This window comes from Phallusia mammillata, chromosome 5, assembly GCF_965637545.1.
Source record: "Phallusia mammillata chromosome 5, kaPhaMamm4.hap1.1, whole genome shotgun sequence".
NCBI classification, from domain to species: domain Eukaryota; kingdom Metazoa; phylum Chordata; class Ascidiacea; order Phlebobranchia; family Ascidiidae; genus Phallusia; species Phallusia mammillata.
The window spans coordinates 11,399,116-11,416,277 of NC_137256.1; the positions used below are offsets into that span (position 1 = coordinate 11,399,116).

General features: G+C 38.0%; 2 protein-coding genes across 5 annotated transcripts; both read right to left on the minus strand.

Moving 5' to 3' along the window:
- Positions 1-137: 137 nt before the first annotated feature.
- LOC145228187 (uncharacterized) lies at positions 138-10,361 on the minus strand. 4 transcript variants are annotated; one of them, XM_080093190.1, is made up of 14 exons: positions 10,095-10,361; positions 9,685-9,920; positions 8,838-9,007; positions 8,582-8,687; positions 8,220-8,320; positions 6,787-6,903; positions 5,838-5,979; positions 5,101-5,235; positions 3,310-3,456; positions 2,904-3,048; positions 2,244-2,428; positions 1,856-2,086; positions 901-1,102; positions 138-633 (listed from the first exon to the last, which is right to left on the minus strand). In XM_080093190.1, exons 1-14 carry the CDS (start codon positions 10,154-10,156, stop codon positions 423-425), a joined length of 2,190 nt encoding a protein of 729 aa, XP_079949316.1. In that variant the 5' UTR covers positions 10,157-10,361; the 3' UTR covers positions 138-422. The 4 variants fall into 4 exon arrangements, with proteins under 4 accessions (XP_079949316.1, XP_079949318.1, XP_079949317.1 ...); XM_080093192.1 differs by having other exon boundaries at positions 10,174-10,231; XM_080093191.1 differs by having other exon boundaries at positions 2,904-3,030; positions 10,095-10,166.
- Positions 10,362-13,845: 3,484 nt separating this feature from the next.
- On the minus strand, positions 13,846-15,454 carry LOC145229549 (putative potassium channel regulatory protein unc-93). The gene is made up of 3 exons (XM_080094903.1): positions 15,427-15,454; positions 14,483-15,232; positions 13,846-14,322 (listed from the first exon to the last, which is right to left on the minus strand). The coding sequence occupies exons 1-3, from the start codon at positions 15,452-15,454 to the stop codon at positions 13,859-13,861; spliced, it is 1,242 nt and encodes a 413-aa protein (XP_079951029.1). The 3' UTR covers positions 13,846-13,858.
- Positions 15,455-17,162: the final 1,708 nt, after the last annotated feature.

Genomic DNA, 17,162 nt, shown 5'->3' on the forward strand with positions numbered 1-17,162 from the left:
GCAGTAAGTAATCAAACCCAGCTTATAAAGGCTTGAACTAGGGGCGAAAATGCTGATGAAAAACCTGTAGATTCACAATCTCAATGAAAATATGGCTTTTTGTCACCAAGTCCAGTAAAAATAGTCATGACGAAAAATGCTGTTGAGTAAATCACTTGTATTGTAGCGGATTGCAGAACCGCAGGAAAGGGAAAGAAAAATGGAATCGCTACTAGAAAGAAGATTGCACCTGTGTATAAGGTGAGGTGTGGCGAGGCTCCATACTGATAATTAAATACAAAAAATTGTACTAAGTCATTCATCGTATTCCTTCGGAGTACAAAGCACGTTATCTAACATAAGAACACAAAACAAAGCACCAGAAGCTCCGCGATAAACGACCCTCTTATGAGTAGAGAAAGAGAATAAATTAGGCAAAGGAACTATTTAACGATAGGCTTGTGGAAAAGACGCAGCATGATGTAACCAATAACACGGAACCCGACTAACATAGCCAACAGAGATACAACGCAAACCCAGGCAGGATCATTGACAGAGTTTGACTGCAGGATGTCGCTAGAGAGCACATAGCCGGTTGAATTTCGCTCTGGAGTGCTGACACAAGACTCGAAGGCGCTAGTTGTATTGTCGCATCTAAAAAAATCATTTGTTAAAATAAATTGCTTTTTTTATGTCAGGGCAGGGCGTGGACATTGTTTGTTTCATGCAAGCATTGTTCTAAACCAAACACAGAGTCAATTGCGTGACATTAACATCCCGTGTAACTCTTTGTAACACCACAAAACATGTTGTCCCCTAATTAAAAGTTACAGGGAAAGAAACGAAACTTGAACCAGTTTTAGCAATAAATTCACTTCTTAATTTGCTATTCAAACTAGCTAAACATAAACATGGACTTACAAGACTCTGGTATCTGAGTTGAACTCGAGAAGAAGCATAAGAGACCATGAGAAGTAGATGGGCGAGAGGTAAGCCATCCAACTCAACCACGGTGGAATGTTCTTCACGTAGAATCCACCAAGAAGCATGAATGAGATCATAAGGAATATGGCAAGCACCAAACCGTGTTCAAAATCCATTGTCGCCGTGCTTACGAACATTCCTGTAATATCATATGGGTTGTTATAACTATTATATTTTTAAATTTGAACTACTTCGAAAAGGAAAAGCTCTTGCATGATTTTGAGGTCGCTCTTCAATCCCTTATAAAAAAATCTCCGAAAGGATTGTTAAACCCTGGTTAAGAATTCCTGGAATAGCCTTGAATTTATAGGCGAATATATTTTTAAATAGCTATTTGCAAGCGCAGTTTGATTGTCAGTCTCGATCTTACCCAGGCTTCAGATCTAATGTTGGATAATAAATTAAACAAGCGAAGCAAGTAAACAGCACAAAAGCTATCGACCAAAACAAACAAAATTGAACAAACAATGGTAACAGTTCTGCTAACGTTACGTAGGGCAGGTAGTAAATTTAGCTTTGGCGTTTCCGACGTTTGACCTAATTATATCGGTTTCTCACGGCCCAGTGTAGCTAGCAGCATTCGTTTTATCGTTTTTTCCGATAAGATTTGTTGACTAATACGTCACATGTTGGAAGGATATTTGTCGATCGTGCAATGACACACCACAAAATGCTGACGAAGATTTAAGGTAACGTGACATGCAGATTTTGAGGATGTCATAAGCATCAACCCTTTCAAATAGAATGCTTGGCGAAGGTTGGAATTGGCCGTAAAACATGACTGAGATTCCCGCAAATGCGTCATCACTTGGGACATAAGGTAAAAGCAACATCTTGTCTACGAAGCTCACAAAACCAAATGCTCAACACAACTAATAGAAATCGTACGTACCTAATGATTGGGCAGTGAATGTGACAAGTATCATGACGAGCCATGTACCGAAAAACGCCCAGATGTCGTTGAAACCATTGAGTCCAGCCATCCAATACACAATCACGGTAGATATGCTTGGTAGCACTATCGTCAATGGCGCTTCACTTATGGTCTTTGCAATGTAGTAGGACGATAAACGGTACGACCCGCCCATACGCTCTTTATTCACAACTTCTCTTTCGCTTGGGACTGCAAAAAAGGCAAATTTTAGTAAACATGTTTGCTTTAAGATACCAAAGCAATGATCAAAGATAATAATCTATTGACTATTATCGTTTATGTGAGCATTATATGCAATAGTACCAAACTCAACATCTTTCCAGCTCGAGTCATTATAAATACTTACACACAACAAGCACGTCGAAGAGTGAGTTAAAAGAGTTAAAAACGTTGACGAAGAAAAGGACAGACGTAAGATCGACGACCACACTCTCTTGAATCTCTCCCCTACCGGCTTGCCACCACACAAGACCACAAATCAGCGCCACTCCGAACGTCTTGATGAACTTTAGCGTTGACAGATAGCGATATCTAAGAGATAAACAGAAATGTAAAATAATCGCTCAAAAAATCTGTGTTATGGTTTTTGGTCCGTATGTGTATGAGATGTGGTTTAGCTGCAGAGGAAAGGAGAATAATGGAGAAATTGTAACGATAAAATACGAACGGATTTCGGCTTTTAAGATCGGTATCTTTAATTTAACAGGACTAAAACCTATCAGCAAGTTTCATTTGAAAAACATTAATTTTAAATTAATACAATGTGATCCTTATCTTTTTCAAGTTTAAGCAGCATAAAACCTCATCATCTTAAAACTCAAAACTTTTCAACAAAGCCAAATCTACTGTTGATAGTAACAGTTTTAGAATAATTTTGGTCTTAATAGACAGACAAAAGTCGGAAACAGATAAACAGAATGGCAAAATTATTATTTGCTTATTAAAACCACTGTCATGAACATAATACATTTAGGATAACAATACGCCATACAAAAACGACACTTACTTTCCCTGGATGAAACTTCTCACCGCGAGGACAGCAATCTGTTTGCGTGATGACGTCGGCCACCTCTTTTCATCTTCGTCAAGTGAATTATTGCTGGGAGCACGACTTTCTATACTTGTAGCGTGACCTGCAAAAGGACATTTTCCTGTTTAAATATCTGTTTTATATTTTTAAAAGAGTAACCTGTAAGTTAGAGCAAGCACATGTCGACTTACCTTCAAACACACAAACACGTAAACCCGATTCTTAATTTTTTCCATAATTTGTTAACCAAGGTAATCCCCGTTTAGCAAAAATATGAAAGTATGCATGTTTACCAAGAGATAAACATCGACATTGAAGCTCCTCGCATTCGACGATAAACCACATAACACACTTATTTGCAGATCAGACACAAAGAACTCACCGTTCATTGGCTCGGCTGTATCACGTGATACGTGTCGATCCCCGTTCAGTTGGTTTTCGCTGTCAGGTATTTTGCTCATCGGGATCGAGTTGTTGTCATTCAAATCCTCAACAGTGGTTGGTGAGTCCCGAATAACTACCACTTCATCTGTAAAAAGTTGTCACAAATATAAAAATTCGAACACGCTTGCAGTTTTAAACAAGTTCTATGTAAATTCTCTTCCCGCTACATTATATTAAAGCAAACTAGAAGAGTGGCTTTCTGATATACTTCCATTTTATATATTCTATACGATATTTACCAATTAACTATACACATCATTTGATCTACACATATGATTGTTTTTGTAAACAAAAACTGATGGGTCCCCACACGCGCGTTTGTGCGGATTTACAGTAAACAAATGTTGCGGTGGTTTTTACATTCTTAAGGACAAATTTTTAGAAAGCATTAACCCAACAATAAAAAAAAAATGTTCGTATTCTTTTTGCACTATTATTGTCATGTAATTACAAAATTAAAAAAACGTAACAAATACTTAAATCTAATCTCTTGCTTTGACCCAGATATAGTCCTTCAAGGTCGGGTTTTGAACACAATTTTTTTTAGAAAGCTGTAACAGTGGTGTTACAGACACTTTAAATTAAAAAGCATTTTGCTACAAGTGTATACATAACAAATTGTTTTTCATTTAACTTTGTTTCGCAAAACGAGTACCATTGACCTGTAGTAACCTCTCAGGGTGCACACGCCAAACGACTGTTTGACCTTTTGACACCGTTTTCAATAGCACGCCGTCATTCGTGTTCAACAATACTGTTAAGCCTAATTTATACATGCCTTGAGTATTGACTCCTTAATTGATTGTCAAAAAAACGCTACGTTTTGAAAAAAGTTCTGTGCTGTGTTTGTAATACGGACTAGTTGACCTTAAGTAACCCGTGATCATGCGGCGGCCAACCTGACGGCGAGCATTTAAAAAAAACTTATTTGGCAAAAAAGTCAAGTTAATTTTTTCATCTTAACTTTTATTAACAAAGTTTTTCTTGACTTATACAAAACCGAAGCACGCTTATTAGGCTTAAATCACGTCATAGGTGTGAAACCTTCGCCAAAACTAAAAATGTGAGTGATAACTTAATAAAACGACATAGCATTGCTGTGCAAAACAGCTGATTTCTAATCACTGAAACCACGTCTCGTAAAACGTCTGTCCGACGTCAAGCTGAGCCCTCCCGCTATCGTAAACCAGTGAGTTACTCTCTTGGTACTTCTGCCTACAGTGTCTTTCTTGACCAAACGAGCGTTAGACACATTTATGTTTCGGGGGCCTGTGGGTGAACCTCTGGGTCATATGGGGTCAAAATTCACATGGACCATCTTTAGACCAATATCTGTAATGTGTGTAAATTTGAAAAAGTTTAAACCATTCTTTCTTGACCAAAACGTGGGAACAATAGCCGCGCTAAAAATTTCACGTTTTGGGGGGCTGTGGGTGAACCAAGGGATCAAATGGGGTCAAAATTTACATGGACCATCTTTAGACCAATATCTGTAATGTGTGTAAATTTGAAAAAGTTTGAACCATTCTTTCTTGACCAAAACGTGGGAACAAATCTGCGTTAGAAAGAAAAAAAGAAAAAAGAAAAAAGAAAAAAAGAAAAAAAGAAAAAAAGAAAAAAAGAAAAAAAGAAAAAAAGAAAAAAAAAATATAGACAAAAACAATATGTGTCCCCTTCAGGGAAGGGGACCCATAATTAGTTTACAACCGTTCGTAGGAATCGAACCAACCTTTTCCAGATAGTTTTGCCTCAAAAGCATTGACTGTTGATTTCAGGATTGGACAATCCACCTCGGTGAGTCTTCTCCGGTTGCTGGCACTTATTAACTTGTTTGAAGCGTCCTCACCAGATTTTACAATATCAACTGCATGGAGAAAATGTATGAGAAAAATATACAAGTAGCTTATTGTATCGCACAAATTCCTATTTCCCTTCATAATGACACGTACATATTCAAGTTACTTAGAAAGGGCATTGTGAACAATGTTACTGGGTTTAACGTAAATAAAATGCTGACCGCACAAAAGTGGTCAGCGTAACATTTAAGTTTGAAACAAACGATTAAATTCAAAACGTCGCATTTTCAGTTGCGAACATTCTTGGTTGCGCAACATCCGTGAAACCAATTAAAGTGAATGTTGCGCAACAGGAGGAAATCGTGTAGAGTGCTTCGTAAAACACTCCTGTTTAAACAGTGGCTGTACGCAGCATCATATCATTTGCTGGTGCGAGAAGTATCTTGCTGCATCAAGTTCCGACAATTTAAAATCAGCAAAACTTTTCAGTACAAACAGAACATGTCATTTGTACAATACCTGACATTTGATCCAGTTTTAAACATAAAGAGGTGGAATTTTTAATATCACATTAACTTTAGCAGTAAAACTTGGCAATCGTTTGAAATGCCTCCAATTTTTGCCAGCCCCAGTATAACACTGCTTCACGACGGGACCACACACGACTCACGTATAAAGTCAGCAGGGTTGTATCTTGTTACATCACAGTTGTAGCCGAGCTCATTAAACAGTGGCAGCACATCTTTGGGTGATCCGTAGTACGCAATTTGACCTCCCGATAACAGAAGCACAGTGTCGAACTGAACAAACATCTGTAGAAAGAAACGATTGTGTTGTTATTACAAGCCTAAAATTTCTGGATTTAAGGAGGTTGAATGGCAAAACATACACGCAGCACTCAGTCACTGTCGATTAAAACAAGTTTCAACATACTGCATATAGTTAGCAGGAAACGTTCTAGGAAATATTTAAACAGCTTTAAAGAAAAAAAAAGAATATTGCTCGTTGGAATTGTTTGAATGAGCAAACACACAGTAAAAAGTTATATTTTACAGATTGTATTTTATATAAACCACAAAATGAATGCAAGTATGTTTGCGCACGTTCAAAAGACCTGATTCCACAGGTTGTGTAACAGACAACAAACGGTATGACTGGGATTACCAAATCGGGAACCACATCCACGTCAGCAGCGTGACGTGTTAAGCCGCTTAGGGACATGAATTCGCAAAACGCTTTGTGTATGTTTATATCCCTTCGTTGCGTGGTAGTTGCACGAAAATTTGAGACCGAATATTTACATAAGTGACAGACTTCCCGTATATCGGTAACCCCAATTCACAGCTTTAAACTCAAGTGAATATTGAAAACAAACATTCTATCTACTTAGCGACTAGTAAGCGCTTAAAGGTATAGTTGAACGTTGACCGTGTATTGGCCAGCAAAATTCGCAACGTCATTAAAACAAATACCAAGACAGACGCACGTCAGACGCTTGCGAAACAAAAAGGTTACTCTTAACAGAGGACTGGAAATCACAATGGGCTCATGTGTAAAGTTCAAATCGCTCTGTAAATTTCGAAACTAACAAAAAATGGTGATGTGACAAAAATGCTTACTTGAATGGATGGTTGATGAATGGTCATCATCACAGTCTTTCCGCTGTGCACAGCATACTTCTTTAAAGACAAGGTTAAAGCATAAGCCGTGCTACTGTCTAGGCCTGATGTTGGTTCCTGTAAAAAAGGAAGCATTTTTACTACAATCACAGTGTAATTGACTATTTAAACATTTCACGATGGCGTAGCTATGCTCTCACGTAATTTTTCGGATGCTTGGTTTTCAAACCAGTAAAATGAAAAGTACATTTATACAAGGACAACTTGTATAATTCATTAATACACTCGATGGCGAAAAACCGGAAGGTACATTTGTTTCTGGAACGAAGGCAACTTCCATCGATTCCGGTTCGTGTTATGAGTTGTGCGCAAAAAGAAGTCACGATCGGAAACAGCCCAGAACATTTAACAAAGTCACAGTTGCACGCTTCTTGCAGTGTAATCGGACTAAATATCGCGAAAAGACACAAGTATACATGGCACCGTCGTTCGGCTGTGGTTATTCCCGTTGCAGTCCAAGCGCCATCAAGTTTGCGGTTACCCCGTTGCTTGTTTACAAGTATCTACGCACGGATAATCATGAGGAAACTGATGTTTTGCTTCAGCTCTCCCCGAATTTAGCTGCTTACAATGGTTGCCTTGGGCATATCAACTCAGTTCAGGGGCACAAGAGTTTAATGAAACTCGAGAACTCTCCAATAGAAATGTGAATGGTGTTCTACTGTGCCCTTACTGTCAAGCGGGTTTAGGCTAGAACGCGCGAACAATATTAGTTTTGAAACAATTATGTTGGCTTGAAAGGTTTTGGTGTATCAAGCGAAGGCTTGCGCGTACAAATGCAATATTCAAACAATAACTTTCCAATTTAACAAACGCTTTCGATGCATACTTTACATGGAATATTGAAGTCAACTAAAACATTTCAAAGCGGGTGTTTAGACTATAGGCACTAGAAATTCTGTTCTTCATTCAAAATGCAGTCAGCGACCCGGTGAAATGCTATAGATAGTCACGTACGCATAACAAGGCATGCGCAACAAACCCGTTTCACTTCCAACCACCAACGATCGATAATTCAAGAGCGCCGGAGTTCGCCAAATTTGCGGCCGCGACCTGTACCCAACATGCCTTGGTCACGTGATATGTGACGTATCGCAGTCTTTGTAAAGGGCAAGGTTTGTTTGCACAGTCGGTTCAAGCTGGGGTCATTTCTACGAGTCACCTGTTTTTTTTTTTGGGGGGGGGGACTTGGTTTGTTTTTTTTATTTCTACGGCTAAGCTATACCTAAAAGCCACAATAACCTACCTATACCTGAAAGGATTTTTGCTCATTAATTGTTGAAGGCAAATAAATGCACCCTATGATTTTGTTTCTATCCCTCCGTGGTCAAGAATACTTCATTTCTAAAGGAAAGTTAAATTAGGTAACTTACATCAAGTAAAAGCACGGCTGGATCGGTGAGCAGCTCATTGGCAATGTTGGCACGTTTCTTTTCTCCACCAGACAAACCTCTTGTCATATTGTCCCCGATGACTTAACAAAAATGTAACAAAGACTCGTTTACTTTTTAGTCATTGTCACCTAGCAAGGGTTTGGCTTCAAATGACTGTCAATATTCGTTTGGTTATACAGTATTAATTTCGTAAATCCAGACCGATCGATATAAAACTAAGTCAAGTAAACATATATGTATTTCATTGTTTACAAAACCTGTCAATGGGCTAAAAAAAAGTAGCAATCAATAAACTCATAAGTTTTACGTAAAATAAGGTAAATAGGCCAAATAAGTCTTACTGGTATGTTTGCATTTTTCCATGTCTAGTTGCTCAATTAGTTCAGCAACAATTTGTTTTTTGGTCTGTAGCGGCATACTTTCAGGAAGTCTCAGTTCTGCAGAGAACTGCAATAAAACAAAACTGTAAAAGACACACAATTGGAAAATTTTATTTATTACATAAAGCACTAAACTGTGGTCCAATTGATTCGAAACAAACGCTTTTAATACTGCTTCATAGTTGCTGAATAAAAATAAACTAAATGCTAAACTCACCATAAGCGTCTGTTGAAGAGTCAAATTTGGAAAGAAAATGTCCTGCTGTAAAACATAGCTAATTTTTCTTCGAGTTTTTTTGGTGAGGGGTTGGCCGCCAATGGTTGCCTTGCAGTTTGAACATTTCACTCTTCCCCCGATAATATTGAGCAATGTGGTTTTACCAGAACCTATAATGTTGCAAAACAACACACATTCTACAAAATGTCTGAAACACATTGCTAAATAAATGATTGAATCCACCATTTATATTTAGTAAAATGAAAATTATTGCAATTTTTTAACAACATCATTGCCATTTCGTTTTGACTCCTATCATAATGGTAAGTAAAATTACAAAAATAGGGTACAAATAACATGTATATTGCTCAAACCATACAAAACTTTTGGTAAAAGTGTTAATGAAGAATGGTAAAGATGAAACTAAAACAATACACCAGTATATGTTCATTCTACATACACATACAAAGGTTTATTTAACGAATTCTGCCAAATTTCTGCATTTTCAAACTGTGGAACTTCAAAGTTTACATAATTTTCTGTGTTTATTAAAACATAAACAGACAAACAGTGATGAGTAAAGTGTTGGTGTAAAGCCTTCATCGATTAAGTGCTGGTAAAACTTGTATGTTACAGGTATTAGTGTGATTTTTACATTTTAATGTCAACCTAGTTTTGAGAAACTAGAAAAATTTAATCACATTTTATTTTGCAAGGCGTTACATATATGCTAATAACCATAATATACCAGTATGCTAATAATGAATAATAGTATACTTAGTTTTTATGTGTGTCCTATCGAAGCACTTCATTACCAATTTACATTACAAAAATGGAATACACTTACCACTGGGTCCCATTACAGCCATAACTTTGCCAGGGTGAGCAGTCCCACTGACATCTTCAAGAATTTGTTTGTCCTTGATTTTGAAACTGAGATTTTCGAATCTGAGTTCCAAGCCTGGTTGGACTTGCCTGTCTGCATGTCCAAAATCGGTTCTAGTTGCTTTTACATGAGATAAATCTCCATCATTTTTGCTCCCTAATAACGCCTCTTCTGTCATTGTGCGATTTTGAACTTTCCTGTATCAATAACAAAATTTGTGAAATTTTTAACGTAGTTCAATAAACAAAAACAGAACAGTGAGTGAGTGATGCGCAGATGGCATGCGAGATAACGGTAAAACGATAATCAGCTTTGTCTGTAATCGCAAAACCAGACCCAGTCAGCTGATCGATTACAAGTTACAAACTTACAACACAGCAAAATCGCAGGAAACGAGACACAACACAGCAGGTGGAAATAATCCATTTGGCATACCGATTCCCGACCTACTTGTTTTGCGAAGAGCTCGCTTGCCAAACGATATATTGCACGAAATACTGAAAGTCTAAACACCTCTTTCTATCAAATACTGCATGACGGGAAATCCCGTGTTCCAGACTTCAAGTACCATTCGTTGTCGAAAAATGTTGCGCAAGAAGTCGCAATCGATAAAGCGTGACTAGCAGTAAAAACGTGCGAAACCGGAACAAAAAAGTGCCATGTTTTTTTTACGAAACCCTTTGCAACGACCTACATTGGAGGTTTGTGCGATTAATTCTTTTGAATTTGATCAATATCATGAAACGCCGCCTTAAAGTACCACGTTAAAGTGATAATTAGCCTAATTTAAAATGTAGTTTTGGTTTGCTCTTCTTTTTCAAAGCTCGCCCACGGAACACAGCCTAGGCCTGCGTGGTATTTGGAAACAGGCAACAAAGGCATTTTATGGTAGGCCCTCCATGAGACGATGCAATTTTTTAAAATCAATATGTTTCATGTACTATTTATGCAACCGAAAGCAAATATTTGAACCGAAACGAAAAAGTCGTTTTTTGGCAACACCAGGCCGAGCCTAAAGTAATCTCATTCAAGTCACTCCAAAAACAGTGCCTTTAACAGATTACTTGCAACGGAACACAACCTGGGGTTCACGGTCCTTGGGTTATAACCATTGCAAACGCTTATGCTCCGTTGCGCCACTTATCGGAAATTATCAGGCCTGTGCCATGACTTCTTGTGTTAGTAGATCTACCCCTTCGGGCCCACCAGGCAATTTTAGAGTATTTCTACATTCTTACGTTATACCAGATCTTGTATGAGCAAATATTTTACATTTGAATTATTTTCAAGTACCACTGATGGATGTATCGTTCTTTGTCATTCATTGTAATCACCTGTGTGAATTTGTGTTTTCCCCTAATCCTACTTAAAACGCTATGTAGCCTAAGCTCTAGGCCTACGTCTCATAACAAAAAGCAGGAGAGCCCAAATAGCCTAGTCTACATTAAAATTAAGTAGAGCTACTTATAGATTCTGTTGGTTAGTGTTTACTTTCAAATTACAAGTTGGAGTCTATAATTCTTGTTTGTTCCTAGATCTTTTATTAGGACTCAGATAGCTTTTGATTCGGCTAGTTAGCAAGTTGTAGCGTTTAGTTGCATCGCTATAGTTCAGCGGTTCCCAAACTGGGGTCCGTGGTCCTTTAGGGGTCCGTTAGGCAATTTTGTGGGGACCGCGAAAAGGTTGAAGTAATTCTATAATCTTATTTGGCGTCAGTTTGTACCACTGAATAAGTTTAAATCAAAGTAAAAGTGAGAATCGACTGTCTTCATTGCTAAACAATAGCGTTTATTGCATGACAACTAACAAAAATGCAATTGTTCGCGCACAATCGTAATGTTTTTTGTCTTGTCTGATGTGAAATACTGTCTTTGGGTCATTGTTGTGCGCTATTTTGCATGACTAGCTAAAATTCTGCAATCAAATTTCGTTTTTCTGAAATACACATTCAGGCTTAAGGACCGCGAGCCCTCGAAATTACGGCAAAGGGACCGTTTGGAGGAAATAGTGAAAAAGTTTGGGAACCACTGCTATAGTTGTAAACAAAGTTTCTTGGGTTGTCGAGAAGTGAGAAGTCAAGTCGAGCCAGCAAATTAGTTCGAGTGCTAAATTGTGCTCCGGACTCGAGTTATTGAGGATCTTAACAAAAAACCCATTTAAATATCAACATCGGTATTTCTTAATAGTTTATGTCTTACAGCCTGACTCTCGTGTTTGCATCACAAAATCCGCCATTGCTTTATTCAAGTATAATCGAGAAAATTGCGGTTTTTGAGTGACTTAATGCAGTCATGACAATATTAGTGTGTTCACGCAGTGCCTATTTATCAGTGCTGGTACCCAAATTGAAGCGGTTTTACCGGGAAGATTAAAATTGGTTCTCGTGAAAGAGCGACCGCAACAGGTTTACTTGCTGGAAACAGGTCCAATCTTACCTTTTGTCACATGTAGGCTAATGTGCACGGATTTTTAAGCCAATATAAAGTATGGAGGCAATAAAGTTAAGTATTTAAATCCAGAAATTATTAAATTGACAAAAGGTAAATTTAATATTTAAGTAATCACATGAATTTAGGAGGAACTTTTTACTTACCCATTGCAATAAGGTATGTTGACCGGTTTAGAATCGTCAAACGCAAATGATAAATTCTGCACTCCTTCCGACACAGTATTAACCATAGCGTGATCCGGATTTCCCATCAGAAGATTTTTGACTTTATTGCTACAGAACGAACCTGGTTTATGGTTACATACAAAATTGTCTGAAATTTAACATAAAGCAATTTTACTTAAAAGCACTAGTACAACTTGTCGCCGTCCAATGATTACTTCTCATCAATCCACACCGTATATATCTCACCGTTTGCAGCAAAGGTGAAACCTAAAGTGTAACTAACTATTTGCGCACATCGAAGTATTGCTTCTACAGCGGAAATGTTTTGGTCAAAATCTGTTTGCCAAAAAAGATTACGCTCGACATGCCAAGCAAGCAAGGGAGCGTTGCGGGATTGTCGGATAAACAACGGATGGTTAGTTCTCATAAAAAGTGAGGTTTGTTAATGATTAAATGGCATTACTCGGTATGGTGCAATCTCAAAAGCAAAGCGTCGAGTAAACTTGCATATATTTATCACCCGCTTCAGTCTTGGTAATGCAACCGTATGTCGTATATTATGTCATTTCTAATTGGAGATTTTTTATAGTCAGAAAACAAATCTGTGAAGTCATCGTTTTTAGCTGATTTGGTGCGGTGCCACGGAACACTTCATGTATTAAAATAATCTAGCGGAACACCAACGCAATTACAATCTCATAATTACACAACGAGTCTAAATATTCCACATCAAATTTCCACATCCATAAAGCAAATCGCAAAGGAATATTCAAACTGGTGATAGTAAAAAATACTTCTTTAAAGAAAAGCTGTGTGCGCCCTTTGTGTAAAATCAGTGATTTTTGACCGGTGTTTTATGTAATGTAGTCTAACTAACAAATTTCTCGCGGAACACCCGCCGATCAGTCACGGAGTACGAGTGTTACGCGGAACACCGGTTAAAAATTATTGCTGTAGATGAGATAAATGATCATGAAAATATTTCAGGCAATTTTTTTCTCCTAAATTACAATTTGATAATTATCGAAACCTGCAAAAATTCGAATGCTAAAACCGCATTTAAGGTGACTTAGTGGATAAGTTTGTTATTATTTATCAGTTAATTTCAACTTTCACGTGGGATAACAACCCTGTAGCGCCTCAAGTGAACAGCAGCTTCATGGTTAAGATCTCAGTCCTCGTTAACATTTTCTTATCCACTCATTTTCTTACAGCAATTTTGCTGAAAGTAAATTTACGAAATGTATGGTTGTTACTCCGACAGTTGGTCAATTTACCACTATTAGATTCAGGTGTATCGACCTGTCATATTTTTGTCACCTGATAAATGCTGCGGTTACTGTGGTAGGTTCTAGAAAATACTGAACAAGCGTTTCGTACACCAGGTTGCATAAATCAGCAAAAATAAGTTCTTGAAAAAACAACAAGTAGTATTGGTTACCATCACACCAGTTGAGGGACAAATTTGTTGAATGATAGTTTTTTTTTCGTAGAATTAACACAGAACACAAAAAAGTTTCTTTAATCACATGTAAGTATTCGAATCGGTTTGTTCTGAATCATGCTACACACAAAAAAGAGCAAGTAGGCGAGACATGATGTTGTACCTAACAGCAATAATACATGAATTGGCAACATAAAGGAAATTATACCATAAGTTACAGCTATGCCGATAGATTCTGAAGATGTTTGTAATGATGCAGCCTCAACCTGCTGATGCTGAAAAAAGGCAGCAAAGCAACTCGGGGTTTGAGTTTTTAGCAGGGATCGGCTGCACCCAAATGCGATAGATAGTAGGAAATAGAGCCATGTAGGGTTACTTGTACGCCACAGCAACAACGTTGTCAAGGTGAGCAGTTCCAAAAACGTGGCACCACCAAAAAGCACACGATGGTTGAATAAAGACAGAAGTTTCACAGAGGCGTAACTCGAAATCACCATCGTCAAAGAGTATGCAAGCATGATGTATGAAACGTAATTCAAACCTACAAGGTATAAAAGTGGTAATTATAAGGAGTTTAGATTTTATGCGTTTGCATTAAATTATTTACCAAGTTCATCCCCAATGTGACCGCCTACCAAATAAAAGAGTCTTCAGCTTACAGCCACCCGTTCAAAAGCTACAAACGACCGTACAAAACTTACCGTAAGTACATGAAATCCAGCTGCCAAAGAAGGTTGCTCTCACAAATGCTTGATACATTCCAACGTGAATTGTTAGGGGTGAAATCAAAATTGCCACCAGGTCGCTTGCTAACAGTTTCAGGGTGGACTTTAGTTGCGACATTGAATGTTGTTTCATTCCTGTGTGGTGAATTTCCTCTGAATTGTCCGACGTTTTGTAATCATCTAATTTATTTCCATTTGGATTAGATAAGATCACCGATTCGTCAACCTGTGATTCTGTGCGAGCCGGTTCAAAAATTATACCATCGGAATAATCGTTTAAAAACAAACTTAGCACCATCGCCAAACCATTTAGGAGCAAAAATCCGGATAATATGAGGTACAGAGTTAGGTCAGTAATGTTTAGTGCCGCTTTGTTGTCGTCTGGTATTGCGTTGTCGTCAAACAACCCGCAGGTTTTGTTTGCCTTTCCAGTAACGTTTACTGCAGGGTTGTTTGCATTGTCACGAGATTCTTCTCTAACAAAAGAAGTGGAAACAAGCATGACAATCATCACCAAACTACCGACCAGCATCGAACAGTGCACAAACGAAAAGAAGGTTGCAAAAGTTTCTTTGTTAATGCGTTTGAATTCTTTGAAGTTGTTTTTCGTTGCATGAATTGACATGCGAGTGATGTAAGTGAAAACTGTTGGCCACAGCACCCCCGCTGCCACACCAAGCAAAGCAGCCGCTGGAATAAGCGTAAATGGGCTGGGATAGAAGTTTGCTGAAACATTATTATAGAATGACTGTTTGTAACTAAATTACTATCAATACATATACACGTTATTTGCAAACTGATTAAGACCAATACTGGTTTACATGCATGCGGTATTTACCGTAAGTCGGAACCTAATCTAATTTGATATGTTTCTAATGTTTTATCATTAGATACACCAGTACGTGGTTTAGCAACACTACCTGCAATGTACAACTCATATAAGGCCATGGAACATGTAATACATCTTTTGCAACCGATTTTGGCGATTACGAACGATGGTAACAGAAGTGCTGAAAGGACCAAACTCCCGTATAAAACAGCTAAAGCGTTGGTTCCTTTACTTTGGTTCAGCGAACTTTGAAGGCCTGAGTTTCACAAAAATCACAACATGTTGTAACTGGAGATTCAAACACAAAAGGCAACGTACAGAGCTAACCACTGCCTGGACATATACTGTTATTTTACGCTTGACATAAGTGAAATTATCAATGCACTTACTTTCCAAAGTTACGTAAGAAGACTGATTAAATAGAAAAACAAAGCACAAAAGCCATCTGTTTCGTCGAAATTGAAGGTTCATCGCAGACCTGTGCTAGCAATCGAATGTTTCTGCTGGCGGCTTCAGTATACCACTAAGCCTTTTTACATGGAGCGTTTAAGCGTATTCGATACGCTTATTCGCAACGCATTTCTCTCGTTTTCGAAAAAGAAACAAGGCAAAGCGTATTAGACTTCTTCGATTCTCGATGCGCTCGGCACAGGTGGTTTGAATACGCTTAGGCTAGATCAGTGGTTCTTAACCTTTTTTCTGTTGTTACCCACAAAATGTTTTGATGGATATCAATTACCCCTTTTTAGAAAAACATCACCTAATATAGCTTACTGGACTATACCGTCAATTGTATACGAAACAGATATTTACGCGAGACTCTTTCTAGTTTTATGACATCACAAATAGCATGGCTATGAGTGAAACATTGAGACTTTTAGAGTAGAAGCGCATGACAACGTTTGCCATCGAAGTTACTTCTTCTTTATTTTGAAAATGTGGCAGGACGCCGAGAAATCTATTAAGATTGACTTTTTATTGAATTATTTTGAATAAATTTTATACCCTCATTACAAAATGTTTGCTGGTTACAGTAATGATTATCAAGAATCTAAAGATAACTATAACAGAAAATCTATGTTACCCCTTTAAAATGCCAAATTACCCCTTTGGGGGTAATTACCCACAGGTTAAGAACCACTGGGCTAGATAGATCCACACAAGATTTCTCGCGAGCTTAGCGTACGCCCACGAGCTGCCCCGCTGGCGCAGTGACGTCCACACAGACATAAAACTCGAGCTCGCGCGCTGGCGCTCCGGCTCACACAGCCGCACTTTCACTGGGATGTGTTTTACATGTGCTTTTCACATGGTCAATGTTTGGCTGTACCATATCCGTTAATATAGATAAAGGTTATTCTTTCTATCCTTATTATTTATTATAATTTGATATTAGTTTTGTCTGGTATACTTATAACAGTGATTAAGGAAGTTTCCTTTGGCAAAATCAACATGTGTTTTGCTACCAATAAACATAGTTCAAAAATGCTCCAATTTGTTTTATTTGCAAGACAGTTTTAGTATGTACAACTTAAAAATCAGCACTTATTAGACAATGAAGTTAGAGTGCGATCTATACACTTGTTTTCTTCCAAATAATGTTTCTTCCAACTACTCCTGAGGGTTTAAACCAGTGGTTCTCAAACTTTTTTATTGTCGGGGCCAAATAGTATTTTTTTAAGTGTGTACGGAGCCGCAAAAAAATGAAACCTTCAGAAAATCACTGAAGATTATTACTTTGAAAGCTAAAATAGCAATGTTTGGTGGTTTTCTGAGGTCTGGTGCGAGCCGCAGAATAAGTAGTTGGGAGCCGCATGCGGCCCCAAA

Coding starts and splice junctions, on each gene's coding strand:
- LOC145228187 (XM_080093190.1), bottom strand. CDS start 10,156: ATGCCAAATGGATTATTTCCACCTGCTGTGTTGTGTCTCGTTTCCTGC. Junction 9,921..10,094: donor TCCTGCGATTTTGCTGTGTT/GTAAGTTTGTAA, acceptor TTATTGATACAG/GAAAGTTCAAAATCGCACAA. Junction 8,321..8,581: donor GGAAAAATGCAAACATACCA/GTAAGACTTATT, acceptor ATTTTTGTTAAG/TCATCGGGGACAATATGACA.
- LOC145229549 (XM_080094903.1), bottom strand. CDS start 15,454: ATGGCCTTATATGAGTTGTACATTGCAG. Junction 15,233..15,426: donor ATATGAGTTGTACATTGCAG/GTAGTGTTGCTA, acceptor ATAATGTTTCAG/CAAACTTCTATCCCAGCCCA. Junction 14,323..14,482: donor CTGGATTTCATGTACTTACG/GTAAGTTTTGTA, acceptor TATACCTTGTAG/GTTTGAATTACGTTTCATAC.